Below are 23,403 nucleotides of genomic sequence, written 5' to 3'. Positions count from 1 at the left end.
TGTCTGCATACCACCTATATCCATCCTGCCCTGCCTTTCTAAAATCTTTGAAAGCCAAGTTAATAAACAGATCACCGATCATTTAAAATCCCACCGTATCTTCTCCACTATGCAATCTGGTTTCCGAGCTGGTCATGGGTGCACCTAAGCCAAGCTCAAGGTCCTAAACGATATCATAACCGCCATTGATAAAAGACAGTACTGTGCAGCCGTCTTCATCGACCTTGCCAAGGCTTTCGACTCTGTCAATCACTGCATTCTTATCAGCAACCTCAATAGGTTCTCAAATGACTGCCTCGACTGGTTCACTAACTACTTCTCAGATAGAGTTCAGAGTTCAAATCGGAGGGCCTGTTGTCCGGACCTCTGGCAGTCTCTATGGAGGTGCCACAGGGTTCAATTCTCGGGCAGACTCTTTTCTCTGTATACATCAATGATGTTGCTCTTGCTGCTGGTGATTCTCTGATCCACCTCTACGCAGACGACACCATTCAGTATACATCTGGCCCTTCTTTGGACACTGTGCTAACAAACCTCCAAACAAACTTCAACGCCATTCAACATTTCTTCCGTGGCCTCCAACTGCTTTTAAATGCTAGAAAAACTAAGTGCATGCTCTTCAATCGATTGCTCTCCGCACCCTCCCGCCCGACTAGCATCACTACTCTGGACGGTTCTGACCTAGAATATGTGAACAACTACAAATACCTAGGTGTCTGGTTAGACCGTAAACTCTCCTTCCAGACTCACGTTAAGCATCTCCAATCCAAAATTAAATCTAGAATCGGCATACTATTTCGCAACAAAGCCTCCTTCACTCATGCCGCCATTATTAATTATTTAGCTCGTCTGGTAGGCTCGTGTCTATGGGCAGCTCTCGGTTGTGCTTCCTTTTGTAGTCTGTAATAGTTTGCAAGCCCTGCCACATCCGATGAGCGTCGGAGCCGGTGTAGTACGATTCGATCTTAGTCCTGTATTGACGCTTTTCCTGTTTGATGGTTCGTCGGAGGGCATATTGGGATTTCTTAGAAGCTTCCGGGTTAGAGTCCTGCTCCTTGAAAGCGGCAGCTCTAACCTTAGCTCAGTGTGAATGTTGCCTGTAATCCATGGCTTCTGGTTGGGGTATGTACACTACTGTTCAAAAGTTTGGGGTCACTTAGAAATGTCCTTGTTTTCCATGATAAAATACATGAAATTAGTTGCAAAATTATTAGGAAATATAGTCAAGATGTTGACAAGGTTACAAGGTCCTAGTCAAGGTTACAAGGTCCTAGTCCAACTCTCTAACTACTAGGCTACTCTGCCGCCCCTGTGGAGTAAAGGTGGTCTAGAATTTTTTTTTCTCTCTGGTTGCACATTTAACATGCTGATAGAAATTAGGTAAAAATGATTTAAGTTTCCCTGCATTAAAGTCCCCAGCCACTAGGAGCGCCGCCTCTGGATGAGCGTTTTCCTGTTTGCTTATGGCGGTATACAGCTCATTGAATGTGGTTTTAGTACCAGCATTGGTCTGTGGTGGTATGTAGACAGCTATGAAAAATACAGATGAAAACTCTCTAGGTAGATAGTGTGGTCTACAGCTTACCATGAGATACTCTACCTCAGGCGAGTAAACCCCTGAGACTTCCTTAGGTATCGTGCACCAGCTGTTGTTTACATATATTCATAGGCCCCCGCCCTGTGTCTTACCAGAGGCTGTTGTTCTATACTGAGCCACGACTCGGTGAAACATAAGACATTACAGTTTTTAATGTCCCGTTGGTAAGATATACATGCTTTCAGTTAGTCCCATTTATTTTTCCAGCGATTTAACGTTAGTTAGCAAAGGACAGATTAGCCACTCTTCGCCTGATCCTCACAAGGCAACCTGATCTTTTCCAGTAAAATCTCTGTTTCCTTCTCTAGTGAATGATGGGGATCTGGGCCTGGTCAGGTGTCTGTAGTACAGTATATATCCCGCCCAACTCATTGAAGAAAAACTATTTGTCTAATCTGAGGTGAGTAATGGCAGTTCTGATGTCCAGAAGCTCTTTCGGTCATAAGAGACGGAAGCGGCAACATTATGTACAAAACAAGTTATGAACAACGCAACAAAAAAAATTGCATGGTTTGTTAAGAGTCAATAAGACGGCAGCCATCCCCTCCGGTGCCATTATACTTTTCAATCACTTTTTGACAGCATCCCTTTTGATTTACACTAAACTTTCCATACATGCTTGCCCATGGAAGAAGAGGTCAGAATGGGAATTTTTGGACGTGAATCCCAAAACATTCAGGAGATAAACGGTGCTCAAACTTAATATACTTTTAAATGACTAAAACCAAATCGAAATTGTGTAGAAATGATAATGGTCCTACATTCATAAAGTGTATTGACCGTGTTCAGCTCACACATTTACTGAAATGAAAGCTAGACAGTCAGGAAGCATAGAAAATAAAAAATAACATGGATAGAGGACTATATTTATCATATGTTGACAGCGAGGAAATAACACATTTTCAGTGCAGCCCTCTGGACTTCAGTGAAGACTGAATTGCTGCGCCAGGGATTTTTTTTTAACACCCTTGACTTAAATGGTCAAGTCTATTCTATGATCTATATTTCTATGATTTCAAAAGGTTTTCTATGGAGGATTAACAGTATAATTTAAAACAACAGATATTCCCACTCAAGTCAAAATGATCTGATTATATGATATGTGGACCTCCAACCATTTTTGTGGTACCATTTGAATGTTGACATTGCTATTTTATTCACATTTTAGTACATGTATTAGCCAAAACATGATACCCACCCTGTATTCAAGAGCATGTTGTGTTTCAACCGATGGCAGGCACAACACAAACACCTCAGATTATTTTTTTCTATAAATGTTATGCGGGTGAATGAGGACCCAAAAGCGACTTGGCGAAAACAGAGTCTTTAATCCAGTAAAGGAAATCTGCAATACTCCTAGACAAATCGGAGCGGTAAATAAAGCATAACAAACAATTCCACTCGTAATGACGAGAACAGACTGGAGACTCGATCATAAACTGTAGGTTGCCTCGGGAAGGCACTTGACCGTAGCAGACTCAGACACCTGCTCACCACGCAGCATCTGAGGGAAACACGACACGACAGGGCGATACAAAGACACAGCACGGTGAACAATATACAAGGATCCGACAGGACAGAAACGGAAAACAAGGGGAGAAATAGGGACTCTAATCAGGGGAAAAGATAGGGAACAGGAGTGGAAAGACTAAATGATTGATTAGGGGAATAGGAACAGCTGGGAGCAGGAACGGAACGATAGAGAGAAGAGAGAGAGGGAGGGAGAGAGAAAAAGGGAACGAACCTAAAAAGACCAGCAGGGGGAAAACGAACAGAAGGAAAAGCAAAATGACAAGACAATATAAGACAAAACATGACAATAAATTATAAAATAGTTTGACAACCCTGTTTGTAAGCTTTTAAATGATATAAATCTCAACCATTTATATTTTCTAGTGATTAAGACATGGATGTCTCATGGTATGATGGGGTATACAAAAGGCGTCTACTTCGAGCACTTTTATCTCTTGAATGTTTTGGCATTGAGATCCAAAAAGTAACTTTGAGGAAATATGGTTTCATTCAAATGAAAAGGGGTGATGTCAAAAACAGATTGAATTCAAATGGATTTACCCTATGACACACACAGACACAAACAGCAGCTCTCACAAACAGCCCTGGAATTGATACTAAATTAATCTCCTAATGTGTTGTTGTTTCATAGCAACTAGAAACCCCTCCTGTGACCCTGATCCACTGATCTGAGAGCCTGATTAAACATGCAAACATACAAACCCCCCCCCCCCCACACACACACACACACACACTGTTGATGCACAAACACCCTGCATAAAAACAAAATTAACACAAATACACAGGGATTATGCTTGCTCCAGTGTGAAGCATTGGGAGGTCAATATAAACGCTATGCAGGCATTTAAATAGCAAACCCATGTGGTTGGTTCACTATCTCCATAACCCCCATGTTGGCCAGAGTAGGCAGAGTTACATCCTTGAATAGGCTTGTTCTAACAAGATGTCTTCTTGATCACTGTGCTCAAGGTTTTCCAACCCCCTGGCTGCATCTAAATTGGCTTAAAGTGCATCGTTTCCTTATCTGCTTTCCTTCATGATGACCACTTCTCCAAAGCAGCAGGAGGCAATAGGTGAAAACAATCATGGAAACATATCCAACTAATCCATCAATCAATCAATGGGACAAAAGGAAAGTAGAGAAATAGATTAATTCAATCACAGTATCAGAGCACAGGTCTGTTGTCCTTGGGAGTTGGGAAGAGCAGATTGGGCCATTTTTTAGATAATCTTTTGAGGAAGAGTTGTTAAAATCAGTTTAAGTTTTCAATTCTCTACTTTCAAATCGTTAATCCATATGCATATAAATTCTATGGAATAACCCTATATTCAGTTCCTGTAAAATTGAAACGATTACATACGCAGAATTAAGAGGATAGGACTACGAATCTACACTCACAGGAACTCTCACACACTCTCCCTATGTGTACACGTTTACTGTGAAGCACAAGGATTATTGCCTAGATTACTTGGCAGTAATATGCGTTGTGCTTTGACAACAATGAAAGAAAAAGAGCCATTGATAAAGTATTATAAATGAAAGGGAAAGGGGGATACCTAGTCACTTGTACAACTGAATGCCTTCAACTGAAATGTGTGGTAAAGGCTCTTAACCTTTATACAATAACCCTTCTCAAATCCTTATCTCACACTTTGAAGTAGATTATTTTACCGCAGCCAAAAACATTCTGGAATATGACCCTCAAGCCCTTTATTTCTATGTTTAGTCTATGTATTTTATATCTGTTCTAGAAATACAGCATATTCTGGTATGTTCTAATCTAATTCATGTTCTAATCTACCATTCTCCTCTTTCTCTGTTTATAGAATGTTTGAGTGGCATGTATGAACCTTCTTTTATACTTCAGTTTGACTTGTGTTATTATTACTAACATTTGTAGTAGTAGTAGCAGTAGCAGTAGTAATAGTATTAGCGCTATAGTGCTTGTGTTGACCTCTTGCTCCTTTGTAGCATTTCAAAATAAACCTGTCCATGCCCAAACCGGTCCATGCATTTCAGAAGCAGGCCCCTCCCAAATGTCTCTGACTGTACTTTCACCTTAAATGACTTTGAAAGGCAGAAATCCAAAGGCAGACGGTTTACACAACTCTCAGTGGTACAGGGTGTACAGTACAAACCTGTATGGGGTCATTTGATGGTGCTGTGTATTGAATATTATGCAAAGGGAAGAAATGGTAAGGTCCAACAATGCTCTCTGTTTACTTTAATACAGATCTTTACACCAAGAGCAGTAGAGCAAGGTCTGACATACAACTAAAACATATGTTTTAGATGTCATACCCACAGTATATCATTAGAATGGGTTAATGCAAAGTAATGGAAGAAGCAGGAGCTCTGTAAGAATGCTCCAAATAGTATGCCTAAATTAAATCAAAGTAACTTCAAACCAAGTTTTATGGCAACGCAATATTGTGCTAATTACCCATAATATTAGGTAGCCTACATTTGTCAGTTGGTTGAACTATCCTTTTAAAGGTAGGCCCATGTGGTCACTTAAATGTCAATGTTCTTAAATAGTTTTCTGACATTGAAAGTTGGCTGTAGTTCCGTGCCTGCAAAAGCTAACTTTAGTCTAAATTACCAAGAGTACATAGACCTGGAATTAGCTACTACTATTAGCATGCTATTTCAGTGTCAGCCATTTAAGATCCACATAGTTTCCCCCAATCATTCTGTGGACATCTTTCGGGGTAAGAAACTGTTTAAATTATTTTTTAAATATTGTGAATTACAACACTTTGTAATTAAGTAGTGACTAATTGTTAATCCCTTCCTTCAATCACATCTCATTTCAATCACCACCTATCTAGTACAAGCATCATCCATCCCAATTACTGCCACACATCTATATGCATTACTGAGTCATCAAATGATGAAGTTATGTTAGCACACAGGGTCTCAGATTTTGTCCAACACTGTCTGCTTCTCCATGGAGCAGGTTCCAAGAACTGACTCTCTATGGAGACCCAGTTGATGGTTGCACCATGGAGCAGGTTCCAAGAACTGACTCTCTATGGGGACCCAGTTGATGGTTGCACCATGGAGCAACAGCATGCCAAGCAAACTATCCAAATTAGATATGACATTTCAGGACCTAAATGAAGGGTGGAAAACCAGCTACGCTGTTTATAGGCAAAAGTGGGACTTAGTGTTTGGCTGTCTTTTTGGGCAAACTGGCAGTTCAGGTTGAGGTGATGGTACTCACAGCACTGACTAATGAATGGGAAATTGACTCTGACACTCCCTCCTCCTCATCAGAGTTAGAATACCCACTGATAGCCATTTGAGATAAAACATTAATAGTACTTCAGAACTTGGGTGTGTATTATGATACATTTTTGAATGGCCTTCAATATTAAGGGTGTGCCATTATTTCTAATCAGACAAAAGGGTGTGGTAAATAAAAGGTGCCTGGACTACAACTGTGAACAGAAGTTGTGCAGCACTGAAATGTACAGCCAGGAATCTACTACCACAACCCCTTAGTATTATGAGGCTGTTATGTGACTCTTGACACTGTAACTCTTGACAGGTTGATAGCCTGTAAATTACAGGAACATCAGGTGAATTAAGGTCACTATGCTCCTGAAAAGTTTATGGGCTGACAGTATGTCATCTTTGTTGATCAATCTCATATGGTGAGAGAGCTTTATGATTGGCTGGCAGATGCAGAGCGTTGCTTTCTCTCAAGTAACAGCATGCACTGCAGCTCTGCCAAGTGAGTCCTACAGCCAATGGCATTCACTGCATCATGTTCACCATGCAAACATTGCCATGTGATAGGGAGCTGGATAGCCAATTGCACTTTAGATGAAGTCGTAGATGAAGTTCAGTTCATGGTAAACCCACCAGAGGGTCAAATTATTCCTTGAAAAAAATGGTATATTAGTTAACAGTAGAGGATGAACTATGTTCTCTTTTTCTGACTCAAAGATATATATGATAAAGGTCAATTATTCTAATACAAGATCTCTGAGAGCATCACATTACATATCCATCAAGTTCAACTCTACCAAATATTTAGTGAAGTCAACTACATATTTTTGCTGAGTTTCAGTCCAAATCAGACACATTACAAAGGGCTCTGTCTGTTATGTAATCTCTGAACTGTATGTCAAATCACATTTAAAATCAAATGTATTTATATAGCCCTTCTTACAACAGCTGATATCTCAAAGTGCTGTACAGAAACCCAGCCTAAAACCCCAAACAGCAAGCAATGCCGGTGTAGAAGCACGGTGGCTAGGAAAAACTCCATAGAAAGGCCAAAACCTAGGAAGAAACCTAGAGAGGAACCAGGCTATGAGGGGTGGCCAGTCCACTTCTGGCTGTGCCGGGTGGAGATTATAACAGAACATGGCCAAGATGTTCAAATGTTCATAAATGACCTATATCCCATAGAACAGGATCTCATTGTCAAACTCGGATGAGTAACTTGACTGTTAGCTCAGGGTTTATTTACATTGAACAATGTAATAATTATTTTACTGTTTTTCAGTGGATGCAATACTCGGAAGAGCCTTATATGGTGTCAGCACATACTCAATTGAAGGAAGAAACCAAATGACCCCCAGCTTTGGCAGAGCTCCAAGTCCTATCAAAGTCAAATGAATAGACATGGTACACTCAATACACTGTTTCCCCAGTTTCCCTCCCCTCTGCGACAAGGATAGAGTCATACTAGTAAAATAGGAACATCCCTGCAACAGGAGCACAACCAGCTGCTAGTACAGACCACAGACAAACAGGAATTGTTGTTGATCAGCCAGCCGTTTACTGCATGGAAGAGAAAGAGGAAATCGGTATTGTACTCCGAACCTAATAAACATCTTTCACATATAAATGAAATCCATTCCCTATAATGACTTTATTTTAAGCCCTGTGATGTGTTAAGGAAATATACCACGTACTCGAATGACCTGAAAATACAACGCAGCAGCAGGTCTAGGAACAGGCTGTCGTACAGACACGCACCACGTGAACACGATAGTCGCCCCTTATATGGTCATGAGGGCGCTCTTTGACTGGAGCGTCCGAGTTCAGTACGATTCAGAGAAATCAGAAATGTACTCCATGTGCTAACCACTGATTTTGCGCATAATAGATCGTGCATTCTGATGCATTGACATGTACATCTGCACATATAATGCTTAAAACAAATATCATCGTTTATTGCCATAATGTAATAATTGTTATTTATATAATCCGAAAATGAATCAATTATGGTTATTTCAACAATCCAGCAAATCGTTGTCAAACATTTTAAATATGCAGCATTTTAGAGTGGAGGGATGATATTGAAAATAATATTGCATGAAAACAATTGAATGATAGCTAATTGAGATAAAATACCTCTCAGTCAAAGGTTTTTGATTTCATGGGTTGTGGAATATAGCAATTTGCAACAAGAAATAAGTCAGAGATGTATGACATTTTGGTGTTCTTGTAAAAACATGGTTTATTTGACCTACATAAATAGCTAGACAGTTACGAGTTATGTATTATGTCCAGTTGGCTAGATGTGCCAAGACTGAATAAAATCAGGGGAATCGTCCAGGTCTGTCTTTAAATAAGATATGAATAGTCAGAGTTGTGTTCAGAAAATATGTCATACATAATAAGGAATTATATAATTAAATAAATAAATATATAGAAATGAAATAATAGAAATGATGATTCTCACTATTTGAAATCATTTGAATGATGATCGCACCCACATTGGAAATGGTACATTCCGGATCCTACGTCATCTATTGTTTACAAAATATCGAGAGGGTTCATTGCTTACTTGCTTTTCTGCCAAGCAACGTGGTGAGAGGAAGGAACTGAGCTACGCTCCCATTCATTTCGAAACTACAGCCAAGAAACACACAAAATACAACAAAATGCCTTGTCGAAAGGAGAACTACATCCTCTTGGAGCAGTCTGTTACCGTCGATTCAAAAGAAGTGGACGCTTTGGTCACGAAAATCGGTGAGGCGCTGCAGCTTCACAACAATAGTGCCAATCAGAAGACGATGTCGTGTCTCCACGGTCTCAACGGCAACTGCAGCAGTAGCAACATCAAACAAGCTAACAACAACAACAATGGTGTGGCCCTGCAAAAACGTACCGGGTGCTGCATACGGCTTCGAAACCGGAGGCAACGTAGTAACAGAACTAGTCCGTACAGCTTCCCTGGCTCAAGTAACCGGGAGTGGGACAATTTCAAACCTTGGAACCGAAAGAGGATCAGCGCAGCTGTCGAGGACGACCCACATCAGTTACTTCAGGAATTAATATTGTCTGGAAATCTAATCAAAGAAGCGGTCAGGCGGCTGCAGTTCTCAACGACGGAGTGTGGAGATCTTTCGGACAATCTGCAGTGCTGATGATGCGGACAATGTATTCATTAATGATATGTTACCGACAACGTAAACTATTTTGCTGACATAGCTAGCTATAACGTTAGTCTACATGTTGAACGATTAAATGTCATGGTGGTAACGTCGTTAGCATGTCTACTTTGTGACCATTTATGTAGGTTTTTCATTTACCCAATGCGTTAGCTAGCTAGTTAACGTTAACCATGTTTGTTTGCAACTCCAACTTGATGGTTAGTTAGATTTTTGTTTATGGGTGGGCACTCTCCTTTTCACACTTCGTTGGCTTAGTTAGCTAGTTATGTAAACCAAGTGAATGCTATGTCAACCAAGTGAAAGCTTTACGTTGACATTGTTTACAAATCGAATCTCAGGCCGCCAGCATTGCCTGTTTTGGTCCGTTAGTTTGAATCGGCTCGATTCAAATCAAAGGTTTTACGTTACTAGTTAGCAAGCTAGGCTAGCGCCACACTCATGCCAGGGTGGATTCCTAACCCCCAGCAAGGCAGCACTGTGACTGCTTCGATACCTGCTTTGTATTTCCTTTACACAGAAGGAACGGGATCGACAACCAGCTACCAAACCGTGTAAGAGAGGGGCGACATTTCAAATGGTTCTGACTAAAAGTCTCTTCGACTGGCTGGGGGCGGTGTATTTTTTTGAATATTTTTTTTCATAATGGGATGCGGATGTTTCATTTTCCCATTGTCTGTGTCAAGTGATTTACCATGACCACTTCGCAACGAAGTATTTTATAATGTTCCTGAGTATTCAGGCCTTTGTCTTAAATAAACACGGTGTTTTTTTTCAATGTTGTGTGTATGTGTATGCTTTTCGCACTCAGATAAAGGTTCCAATAAAATATAGCAAGTAACTACAGTATTTGGGAAGCCTGTCGACATACTATACAAAACGCTGCCGTATCTACACTGAACAAAAATATATAAACATATTTTATGCGTTCATACGGTAATCAGTACATTTAAAAACAAATCATGGTTCCAATCTATGGATTTCACAAATGCATTTGTTCACATATACCTTAATAATCTCGGGGAGTGGATCACAATACCAGTCAGTATCTGGTATGATCACAATTTGACTCATGGAACGCGACATCTCCTTCGCATTAGGTTGCTTGTGTCCTGTGGAATCTTTGCTCCTCAATGGCTGTGCGAAGTCGGTGGATATTGGCGGGAACTGGAACAAGCTGTTGTACACGTCAAGTCAGAGCATCCCAAATTATCGATTGGTGACATATCTGGTGAGTATGCAGGCCATGAAAGAATTTTCAGCTTCCAGGAAACACGTACAGATCCTTGCGACAAGGAACCATGCATTGTCCTGCTGAAACATGATGCGATGGCGGACGATGGCATGACAAGTTGCCTCTGGAGTTCGTCACCGTATCTCAGTGCATTCAAATTGTCATCGATAAAATGCAATAGTGTTCGTTTTCGGTAGTTTATGCCTGCCCATACCATAACCCCACTGTCCCCATGGGGCACTTTGTTCGCAATGTTGACATCATCAAACCGATCGCATACACTACGCCATACACGCTGATATCTGCTACGTGCAGTTGAAACCCGGATTCATCCGTGAAGAGCACACTTCTCCAGCGTGTCAGTGGCCATCGAAGGTGAGCATTTGCCCACTGAAGTCGGTTACGACTCTAAACTATCGCCAGGTGAAAACCCTTGTGACAAAGAGCACACAGAAGAGCTTCCCTGAGAATGTTTCCGACAGTTTGCAGAAATGATTAGGTTGCGCAAACCCACAGCTTCGTCAGGGTGGCTGGTCTCAGATAATCCTGGATGTGAAGGTCCTGGGCTGGCATGGTTATACATGGTCTGCAGTTTTGAGGCTGGTTGGATGTACTGCCAAATTCTCTAAACAACGTTGGAGGTGGTTATAGTACATCAATTAACATTACAATCTCTGGCAACAGCTCTTGTGGGCATTCCTGTAGTCAGCATGCCACCTGCAGTTCCCTCAACTTGAGACATCTGTGACATTGTGTTGTGTAACAAAACTGCACATGTTAGTGGCCTTTCATTGTCCCCAGCCCAATGTGCATCTGTGTAATGATCATGCTGTTTAATCAGCTTCTTTATATGCCACAACTGTCAGGTGGATGGATTATCTTGGCAAAATGAGAAATTCTCACTAACAGGGATGTAAACATGTGTGCAATATTTTGGGGGAGAAATATACTTTTCATGAGTGGAATATTTCCGCAATCTTTTATTTCAGCTCAAACAACATGGGATCAACACTTTACATGTTGTGTTTATATTTTTTGTTCAGTGTAGTTTCATAGCTGATTATGTAACGGATGTGAAACGGCTTGCTAGTTAGCAGTGGTGCGTGCTAAATAGCGTTTCAATCGGTGACGTCACTTGCTCTGAGACCTTGAAGTAGTGGTTCCCCTTGCTCTGCGAGCGCTGCGGCTTTTGTGGAGCAATGGGTAACGATGCTTTGTGGGTGACTGTTGTTGATGTGTGCAGAGGGTCCCTGGTTCGCGCCTGGGTATGGGCGAGGGGACGGTCTAAAGTTATACTGTTACATTGGTGCCGTGACCCGGATCACTGGTTGCTGCGGAAAAAGGAGGAGGTCAAAAGGGGGTGAGTGAAACGGCTAGCTAGTTAGCGGTGGTGCGGGCGAAATAGCGTTTCAATCGGTGACGTCACTTGCTCTGAGACCTTGAAGTAGTGGTTCCGGTCTAAAGTTATACTGTTACAATTACACTTTCCCCATTTTAAATGTAATACTTTATTTATTCCATCAATTAATGCTCAAAAACATTTAACCCCTGTTCCATATGTTTTTCGGGGAAAATGTTGGGCCCTGCCTGTGTGTGGTGTAGCTGAACATCCAGTATGTTGGAAAGGACAGATGTCCATTTTCTAGTGTTATGTTCCTGGGTTTGCCCCCAGTGGCCTACGCTACACTGGTTGACGAGAGTTTGTGGAAAACTTGTTTTGCCTCTTCTCTTTACTATATAGCCAGTGTGAGGGCCGATAAATTGTTGAAACGTCTCCTCCCCCATTAATTTTATACTGGATGTTCAGCTACACCTCCATCATTTATGGTCACAATAACATATGTTCATGCAAATAAAGAATAGATGGTATCATGTTTTGGTTGTATTTCACTGGGGAACATTCTCACAATTGATTATCCAGAAATCACACACACAATTATGTCAAAGTGAATCTCCATAGATGTTTAGGGATCAAAAGATGCCAACATATGTAATGAAGATGAGAACCACCCAAATCCGTATTACTTTCTATATGACACAATATAGTTTGTTCTGCAGTAGGCTACATTAGGAAAATGTTGCAATATTCCCTCATTCTAGACTATGGTGTGACCCAAATCAGATCCATGTCCACACCTACAGTTGAAGTCGGAAGTTTACATACACTTAGGTTGGAGTCATTCAAACTCGTTTTTTCAACCACTCCTACAAATTTCTTGTTATCAAACTATAGTTCTGGCAAGTCTGTTAGGACATCTACCATGTGCATGACACAAGTAAATGTTCCAACAATTGTTTACAGACAGAGTATTTCACTTATAATTCACTGTTTCACAATTCCAGTGTATCACAATTCCAGTTTACATACACTAACTTGACTATGCCTTTAAACAGCTTGGAAAATTCCAGAAAATTATGTCATGGCTTTAGAAGCTTCTGATAGGCTAATTGATATGTTTTGAGTCAATTGGAGGTGTACCTGTGGATGTATTTCAAGGCCTACCTTCAAACTCAGTGCCTCTTTGCTTGACATCATGCGAAAATCTAAAGAAATCAGTTAAAAACCTCTCTGGGATATGTGGGAAGGTAGCGTCCCACCTTGCCAACAGCCAGTGAAAGTGCAGGGCGCCAAATTCAAAACAACAAAAATCTCATCATTAAAATTCCTCAAGCATACAAGTATTTTACACAATTTTAAAGATAAAAATTGTCTTTAATCCAGCCACAGTGTCTGATTTCAAAAATGCTTTACAGCGAAAGCTCCACAAATGATTGTTAGGTCACCACCAAGTCACAGAAAAACCCTGCCATTTTTCCATCCAAAGAGAGTCACAAAAAGCACAAATAGAGATAAAATGAATCACTAACCTTTGATGATCTTCATCAGATGACACTCATAGGACTTCATGTTGCACAATACATGTATGTTTTGTTCGCTAAAGTGCATATAAATAATATTCAGTATACATTGGCGCGTTAGTTCAGTAGTTCTAAAACATCCAGTGATTTTGCAGAGAGCCACATAAATGTACAGAAATACTCATCATAAATGTTGATGAAAATACAAGTGTTATACATGGAATTAGAGATATACTTCTCCTTAATGCAACCACTGTGTCAGATTTTTAAAAACTTTATGGAAAAAGAAAACCATGCAATAATCTTAGTACAGCATTCAGACAACAAAGCAGCCAAAAAGATATACGCCATATTGTGTAGTCAACATTAGTCAGAAATAGCATTATAAATATTCAATTACCTTTGATGATCTTCATCAGAATGCACTCCCAGGAATCCCATTTCCACAATAAATGTTTGATTTGTTCGATAAAGTTCATAATTTATGTCCAAATAGCTTCTTTTGTTATGGCGTTTGGTAAACAAATCCAAACACGCGTTCAGGTCTAGCCGAACGTCGGACAAAAAATGCAAAAAGTTCAGTTACAGCCCGTAGAAACTTGTCAAACTAAGTATAGAATCAATCTTTAGGATGTTTTTATCATAAATGTTCAATAATTTTCCAACCGGAGAATTCCTATGTCTGTAGAAAAGCAATGGAACGAGAGCTAACTCTCTCATGACAGCGCGATACGAGCCTGTGGCACTCTGCCAGATACCTTGCTCATTCCCCTCTCATTTGGCCCCACTTCATAGTAGAAGCCTCAAACAAAATTCTAAAGACGGTTGACATCTAGTGGAATCCGTAGGAAGTGCAACATAACCAATATCCCACTGTACCTACAATAGGGGCTAAAAAACCACAAGCCTCAGATTTCCCTGGTTGGATTTTTCTCAGGTTTTCGCCTGCCATATGAGTTCTGTTGTACTCACAGACATCATTCAAACTGTTTTAGAAACTTCAGAGTGTTTTCTATCCAATGCTACTAATAATATGCATATATTAGCATCTGGGACAGAGTAGCAGGCAGTTTACTCTGGGAACCTTATTCATCCAAGCTACTCAATACTGCCCCCCTGTCACCAAGAAGTTAAGACCTCAGAAAATATTTGTAGACCTCCACAAGTCTGGTTCACCCTTGGGGGTAATTTCCAAATGCCTGAAGGTACCACGTTCATCTGTACAAACAATAGTAGGCAAGTATAAACAACATGGGATCACGCAGCCATCATACCGCTCAGGAAAGAGACGCGTTCTGTCTCCTAGAGATTAACGTACTTTGGTGCGAAAAGTGCTAATCAATCCCTGAACAACAGCAAAGGACCTTGTGAAGATTGGAGGAAACTGGTACAAAAGTATCTATATCCACAGTAAAACAAGTCCTATGTCGACATAACCTGAAAGGCTGCTCAGCAAGGAAGAAGCCACTGTTCCAAAACTGCCATAAAACAGCCAGACTACGGTTTGCAACTGCACATGGGGACAAAGATCGTCCTTTTAGGAGAAATGTCCGCTGATGAAACAAAAATAGAACTGTTTGGCCATAATGACCATTGTTACGTTTGGAGGAAAGAGGTGGAGGCTTGCAAGCCGAAGAACACCATCCCAACGTGAAGCACTGGGGTGGCAGTATCATGTTGTGGTGATGCTTTCCTGCAGGTGGGACTGGTGCACTTCACAAAATAGATGGCATCATGAGGTAGGAAAAGTATGTGGATATATTGAAGCAGCATCTCAAGACATCATTTGAAGCTTGTCGCAAATGGGTCTTCCAAATGGACAATGACCCCAAGAAAACTTCCAAAGTTGTGGCAAAATGGCTTAAGGACAAGAAAGTCAAGGTATTGGAGTGGCCATCACAAAGCCCTGACCTCAATCATATAGAAAATGTGTGGGCAGAACTGAAAAAGCGTGTGCGAGCAAGGGGCCTATGCACCCAACTTAATGTGGGAAGCTTGTGGAAGGCTACCCAAAACGTTTGACCCAAGTTAATCAATTTAAAGGCAATGCTACCAAATACAAATTGAGTGTATGTAAACTTCTGACCCACTGGGAATGTGAAGAAAGAAATAAAAGCTGAAATAAATCATTCTCTCTACTATTATTCTGACATTTCATATTCTTACAATAAAGTGGTTATGCTAACTGACCTAAGACATGGAATTTTTTACAAGGATTAAATGTCAGGAATTGTGAAAAACTGAGTTGAAATGTATTTGGCGAAGGTGTACAGTGGGGCAAAAAAGTATTTAGTCAGCCACCAATTGTGCAAGTTCTCCCACTTAAAAGATGAGAGAGGCCTGTAATTTTCATCACAGGTACACTTCAACTATGACAGACAAAATGAGAAAGAAATTCCAGAAAATCACATTGTAGGATTTTTAATTAATTTATTTGCAAATTATGGTGGAAAATAAGTATTTGGTCACCTACAAACAAGCAAGATTTCTGGCTCTCACAGACCTGTAACTTCTTCTTTAAGAGGCTCCTCTGTCCTCCACACGTTACCTCTATTAATGGCACCTGTTTGAACTTGTTATCAGTATAAAAGACACCTGTCTTCGCTGGCCATGGCAGAACACTGACATTCCTGTCTGGCAGGAAATCACACACAGAACAAGCAGTTTGGCTGGTGGCATTGTCATGCTGGAGGATCATGTCAGGATGACACAACCTCAAACAGTCACACTCCAAACTCCACTATGGCCAAGACCAAAGAGCTGTCAAAGGACACCAGAAACAAAATTGTAGACCTGCACCAAGCTGGGAAGACTGAATCTGCAATAGGTAAGCAGCTTGGTTTGAAGAAATCAAGTGTGGGATCAATTATTAGGAAATGGAAGACATACAAGACAACTGATAATCTCCCTCGATCTGGGTCTCCACACAAGATCTCACCTTGTGGGGTCAAAATGATCACAAGAACGGTGAGCACACAAAGTGTGCTACTGAGGTAAACACACCAGATGGCAGTATACCACTAGGATGTGGAAAACATCAAATAACTTCTTTTTTGCCTGTGAATATTTGAGTCGTTTTGGCTTCCAAATAAATCAATAACCTCAAAATAATAAGATTATGTAAACAAATGAGTTCCGTATACACATATGGGAATTCACAGCTAGTGTAAACGGCTATGAAGTTCAAATTTCCACCAATTTCAACCACAAACAATACTATAAATAATTTGTCATATAGATAAGTTTAATTTCAAACCTTCGTAGAGCCTTAAAATTTTACAAGATGTGTATCAAGAGAAAACCAAGTGTGCCAGTTCCACTCCCTCAGGATATGCCAGATCCTGGAAACCTTGGTGCTGCTATTGCTTTCAATGTCACAAACATTGAATCCTAGATAATTTTATACATAAGGACAAGCTCTTTGTCCTATATTCTTCCCTACAATTACCAAATGAAATCAGAGAGGGTTAGAAGAGTGGGGCTGAGGTCATTTAAATGGCATCCAATCTCTTTTAAGATAATGGTAGGTTACACTTTTTCCTATTGTACCTTAACCCTTATTTGGAAGGTGCTTTCAGGACAGAAATACCCTCACCTAATCAGGTGCCATTGTGATGTGCCACCCATCTCTCCTCTTGCCCTGATCAGATACCAGCTTGGCATATGGAAGGAAAACGTTAGAACACACCTGCATGTGTTACTGGAACAAGCAGCAACAAAACATTGGTTTAACGTACTGATAACAGACAGGGTTCATTAACCTCATTACCATGTCTCACCTGGAGAAGTGCCCCAGCAAAACAAGGGGGCTGGTCTACCAAATTCCACTTCATAGCAGCTGGGAGAGAAAAGGCTTCATAGGATATCTATTAATATTTGATTGGTATGATTGTTGTATAGTGACATCGTTCTAGACACAGACAGCCATTGGTTTGTTAAGCAGCCCTGTCTGAGCCTTACTGTATGACACGTGTCAAACTCATTCTTCGGAGGGCCGCGTGTCTGAGGGTTTTTGCTCTGCCCTTGTACTTGATTGATGAATTAAGGTCACTAATTAGTAAGGAACTCCCTTCATCTGGTTGTCTAGGTCTTAATTGAAAGGAAAAACCAAAAACCTGCAGACACTTGTCTCTCTCTTTCTCTCTCTATCCTTCTTTCTCCCTTTCTCTCCATCTCTACTCACTCAGAATGAAAAGTGGAGTGACGTCTGTGTATCTTTACCTAGCCTCGCACGGCCATCCTGATTTGAGAGCTTAAACAGAATACGCTGGCTAGATATGAATGGTCGAACAAGGCTAGTCCTTACCAGTCAATGTTGAAATTTGAACAGAAAACCAGTGAAATCCATAGGCGTACAAAGTTAACAAAAGCTGACTTGTAGCCCCTAGAAATCTTTTTGGTGTCAGATTAAATATATATTTAGCATTTAAGATAGCTATTTGTCATTCAATATCCTTGCAACATCGCTTAAGCATGGAAAGATATTCATGCCATCTCTTTGACTTACGTATGTTTAGCTAACTCTGGCACTGGATAAATATTAACATTTAGCTTAAGTACAAGACTGAGTCGGCAATTCATATGATGTTGGATTAAAATCAGGGTGTGAGTCATTCCTTCAGACTACAATGTGTCGTAGTCATTTTGCTTTTCTCTCTCTCTCTCTTTAGTCTTTTTAGCATGGGACTGCTTCGCCAAGTGTGCAAATCCCTTCCCAAAATGTGTGGGCCCGAGAGGCTCACAGCAAAATATTTTGGGTGATATTTAAAATCCAGTTGTCACTTTGAAGAAAATGTTTCACGCGATAACTAATTAGTGTCACTTACGTTGGAAGCTGCTTTTCTCAGGCTGACATTTTCAATGTAGTCTTGTGTTTGTCATATATATTCAGACATAAAAAATGTGAAAGTCACTGAACAACTGGAAAAGAGAGAAGGACAAGTAAACCCGGAGAGGGAAGAAGTTACCCCTAGTTGGACAGTAAAGATCTGTTTAGCATTTACCCTCGAATATGGTTAGGATTTGAAGAGGGTAAGCTAATTCTAGAAATGTACAGGTTGGATGTGTCAATGCATACATTGTGAGGATTAATCAACAGAGACACACTCTAAACTGACAATTTGTTTTGTATTATGATGCTGCTGGAGTGTGGAGATGAGGCCTGGTGACACTCATTCAGACATCAGGTGATCAATGCAATGTTTCCACAAGGAATAATCCTACCTCTGACTGGTTCACCATGACTTGAATGTTTGAATACTACATACAGTGCCCTCTGATTTCATTCAGACCACTGACAATGATTCATTATTTATACATTTTTAAACATTTAAAAAAAAAATCCCAGCCCCCATCCCCGCAGGAAGCCTTTTGGTAGACCGTCATTTTAAATAAGAATTTGTTCTTAACTGACTTGCCTAGTTAAATAAATGTTAAATAAATAAAAATAAAATGATACTTGGGAAAAGTATGAGTACTATACTAGCATTTTCTGGTCATACATGACTGGGGAACATTGTCATAACTGATTATCCAGAAATCACACCATGTTGCCATTTTTTTATTCAATGCATACTGGAGTGAATCTCCATTGAGGTCTAGGGATCAAAAGATGCCAAAACATGAAATGGAGTGACACTCATTCAGACATCAGGTGATCAAAGAAAAAGAATAATCCTACCTGATTGGTTCACCATGACTTGATTGAAAGGATTTAAAAAAATAAAATTGTGTTTTTTCTTTGTAATTATGGGGTATTGTGTGTTGATTGATGACAAATCCATTTTAGAATAAGGCTGGAACAAAATGTGGAAAATGTGAAGGGGTCTGAATACTTTCTGAATGCACTTTATATCAATATCAAAAGGCAACTTAATCCAAAACGCTCTATCAAATAAACAGTGTTTTTAATCTCCTCTCATTTTAAATATCAACTGGCAGTCTATCCAGCCCACTTGTGTTTTAGAGATTTCCACTGACATGGTCATAGATGGATTACATATTCCACCCACTGACACAGAAAGGAGAAACTGTTTGCTGAGCGCTCACTCAAGCTCCAAGTGGCACTCTCATGCCTTTTTCCTACACCACACTTTAGTTCAACCAAGAGTGCTGCTCTAGTATTGAGACATAAAGTAACATAAGAGCCCTTAATGTGTGTTTTAATCGCTCACATCTTGACTTGTATCAGTTTTTAGTCCTCCCAACTGGACTGAAAACATTGCCTCCGCACTTGTAAATGAAAGCGTTAAAAGTAGTGTTACTCAACCCAATGTTTTCTGAACAAAAATATAAACACAACAAGTAAAGTGTTGGTCCCATGTTTCATGAGGTGAAATAAAAGATGCCAGAATTTTTCTGTATGCACATAAAGCTTATTTCTTTCCAATTTTGTGTAGTTATTTGTTTATATCCCCGTTAGTGAGCATTTCTCCTTTGCCAAGATAATCCATCCACCTGATTTGTGTGGCATATCAAGAAGCTGATTAAACAGCATGATCCTTACACAGGTGCACCTTGTGCTGGGGACACTAAAAGGCCACTCTAAAATATGCAGTTTTGTCACACAACACAATGCCAAAGAAGTTCAGGTTTTGAGGGAGAGTGCAATTGGAATGCTGACTGCATGCATGTCCACCAGAGCTATTGCTAGAGAATTGAATATTAATTTCTCTACCATAATCCTCCTCCAATGTCGTTTTAGAGAATTTGGTAGTACGACCAACCGGCCTCACAACCGCAGACCACGTGTAACCATGTCAGCCCAGGACCTCCACATCTGTCATCTTCACCTGCGGGATCGTCTGAGACCAGCCACCTGGAAAGCTGTTGAAACTGAGGACTATTTCTATCTGTAATAAATCCCTTTTGTGGGGAAAGATTAAGTCTGATTGGCTGGGCCTGGCTCCGCAGTGGGTGGGCCTGGCTCCCAATCGTTGAAATTGTTGCATGTGGCTTTTATATTTTTGTTCAGTATAATTACATAATTTGTCTGCGTACAGTTGAAGTCAGAAGTTCACATACACTTTAGCCAAATACATTTAAACTCAGTTTTTCACAATTCCTGACATTTAATCCTAGTAAAAATTCCCTGCCTTAGGTCAGTTAGGATCACCACTTTATTTTAAGAATGTGAAATGTCAGAATAATAGTAGAGAGAATTATTTATTTCAGCTTTTATTTATTTCACCACATTCCCAGTGGGTCAGCCACTCCAATAACTTGACTTTGTTGTCCTAAAGCCATTTTTCCACAACTTTAGAAGTATGCTTGGGGTCATTGTCCATTTGGAAGACCCATTTGCGACCCAGATTTAACTTCCTGACTGATGTCTTGAGATGTTGCTTCAATATATCCACATCATTTTCCTACCTCATGATGCCATTTATTTTGTGAAGTGCACCAGTCCCTCCTGCAGGAAAGCACCCCCACAACATCATAATGCCACCCCCGTGCTTCACGGTTGGGATGGTGTTCTTCGGCTTGCAAGCCTCCTTCCTTTTCTTCCAAACATAACCATGGTCATTATGGACAAACAGTTCTATTTTTGTTTCATCAGACCAGAGGGCTTTTCTCCAAAAAGTACGATCTTTGCCCCTGAACTGTAGTCTGGCTTTTTTAGCAGTGGCTTCTTCCTTGCTGAACAGCATTTCAGGTTATGTCGAAATTGTTATTGTTTTACAATAGATGTAGATACCTTTGTACCTGTTTCCTCCAACATCTTCACAAGGTCCTTTGCTGTTGTTCTGGGATTGATTTGCACTTTTCGCACCAAAGTATGTTAATCTCTAGGAGACAGAACGCATCTCCTTCCTGAGCGGTATGAGGGCTGTGTGGTCCCATGGTGTTTATACTTGCGTACTATTGTTTGTACAGATGAACGTGGTATCTTCAGGCATTTGGAAATTGCTCCCAAGGATGAACCAGACTTGTGGAGGTCTACAATTGTTTTTCTGAGGTCTTGGCTGATTTCTTTTGATTTTCCCATGATGTCAAGCAGAAAGGCACTGAGTTTATTTGACCTTTATTTATACAGGTTTTTCTCATTGAGACAACATCTCTTTTCCAAGAGAGACCTGGTCCAATAGCAGCAGGGGGAACAACGTTTTAGACAAAACAACTAACATACACTAACACAACATTAAACAAAACTATAAACACACATACAGTACAACAAAAACATTTTACGTAAAAAACACGAAAATCTTGACTAAAAACATCTGTCCTAAAGACAATTACACTCTTCTGTGATATATACATCGATCAAGTTTTAAACTCCACCACCGAAACTAGATCATCAAATTATTAAATATTCAGGAGAGAATTCCAGGACCACAGAGCTAAATAGCTAAAACTATTTCTACCATGACCTGTTCTAGTTTTTGGTTCTGTTAGAAGCAAATGAGAATGGGACCGTAATTGATATTTATTTACCGACCTGACTAAAAAAGAACAAAGATAAAATGGCATTTTACCCTATATGGCCATATAATTCAGTGTATTCCACTGTTTAAGCCTACGCAAGGTCAATGACAACCAGCCAACAGCACTGTAGAGATCACAATGATGTGTTAGATGTTTATGTTTTGTAATGAACCTGGGGGCTGCATGATACACTGATTCAAGTGCTCTCAGGGTAGTGGTTGAGGCCTGCATATATATAACATCACTAAAATCTAAAACCGCTAGTTATGTACATCGTACCAGCTCCTTCCTGACCAAACCAATCAAGTTCTCTACATCAACCCACAAATATTTGTACACTTTAACTTGCTCTATAGTATGACCAGCCAATGTAGCAATGACATAATTAGTAACATGCCTGGTATTTGAAAATACCATGCCTTTTGTTTTACCCGAATTTAACACCAGCTTTAAATCCTACAAATTCTGTTGTATGATGTTTGGTCATTTTCAAAAGCTAAAGATTAATTACTACCCCTTGAATAAAGAACAGTATCATCTGCATAAAAATGAACATCGCTGTTTTAATAAGATCCCCAATGTTGTTGATATATAAAATTAACAACAGTGGGCCCAAAATAGAACCTTGCAGAACACCTGAGCACACCTCTATGGATTCAGATTTACAACCATCCGCCATTACACATTGAATACGATTTGATAGGTAATTTATAAACCAATCTAGAGCATGACCAGTAATTCCACAACATTTTATTCTTTGCACTGACACAGCATGGTCCACGGTGTCAAAAGCCTTTGATAAATCAATAAAGACAGACACACAATGTAACTTCTTATCAAGAGCACAGTGGATGTCATTTAAAACCTTCAATGTTGCTGAAACAGTGCTGTGGCCAGACCTAAAACCTGATTGCATTCCATTTAAGATGTTTTCTTGGAAGTAGGCCTTCAGCTGCCTACTAACTAAGGACTCCAGTACCTTAGACTGTACAGAAAATCTTGCTATGGGCCGATAGTTGTCAAGTAGCGAAGGATCTCCACCTTTGAGAAGGCAGTACAAAAGCAGATTTCCATAACTTGGGGATTTCCTTAACATCAAGCGTGAGGTTAAAAATACATGTTAATTGAGGGGAAATACACCCACAGGTCACCTCCAATTAACTTATGTCAATTAGCCTATCAGAAGCTTCTAAAGCCATGACATAAGCTGTTTAAAGGCACAGTCAACTTAGTGTATGTAATTTTCTGACCCACTGGAATTGTGATACAGTGAATTATAAGTGAAATAATCTGTCTGTAAACAATTGTTGGAAAAAGTACTTGTGTCATGCACAAAGTA

General features: G+C 40.1%; 1 protein-coding gene across 1 annotated transcript; it reads left to right on the top strand.

Moving 5' to 3' along the window:
- Positions 1–8,927: 8,927 nt before the first annotated feature.
- Positions 8,928–10,325, top strand: LOC124005544 (GSK-3-binding protein-like). Its single transcript, XM_046314917.1, has one exon. The coding sequence runs from the start codon at positions 9,038–9,040 to the stop codon at positions 9,521–9,523; it is 486 nt and encodes a 161-aa protein (XP_046170873.1). The 5' UTR covers positions 8,928–9,037; the 3' UTR covers positions 9,524–10,325.
- Positions 10,326–23,403: the final 13,078 nt, after the last annotated feature.

The sequence above is a fragment of the Oncorhynchus gorbuscha genome, linkage group LG19 (assembly GCF_021184085.1).
Source record: "Oncorhynchus gorbuscha isolate QuinsamMale2020 ecotype Even-year linkage group LG19, OgorEven_v1.0, whole genome shotgun sequence".
NCBI lineage: Eukaryota > Metazoa > Chordata > Actinopteri > Salmoniformes > Salmonidae > Oncorhynchus > Oncorhynchus gorbuscha.
The sequence above is the reverse complement of the archived record's forward strand: the minus strand, read 5'-3'. Positions and strand labels throughout refer to the sequence as shown.

Bases quoted from the DNA above. Each gene is read 5' to 3' on its own strand.
- LOC124005544 (XM_046314917.1), top strand. From the start codon at position 9,038: ATGCCTTGTCGAAAGGAGAACTACATCCTCTTGGAGCAGTCTGTTACC.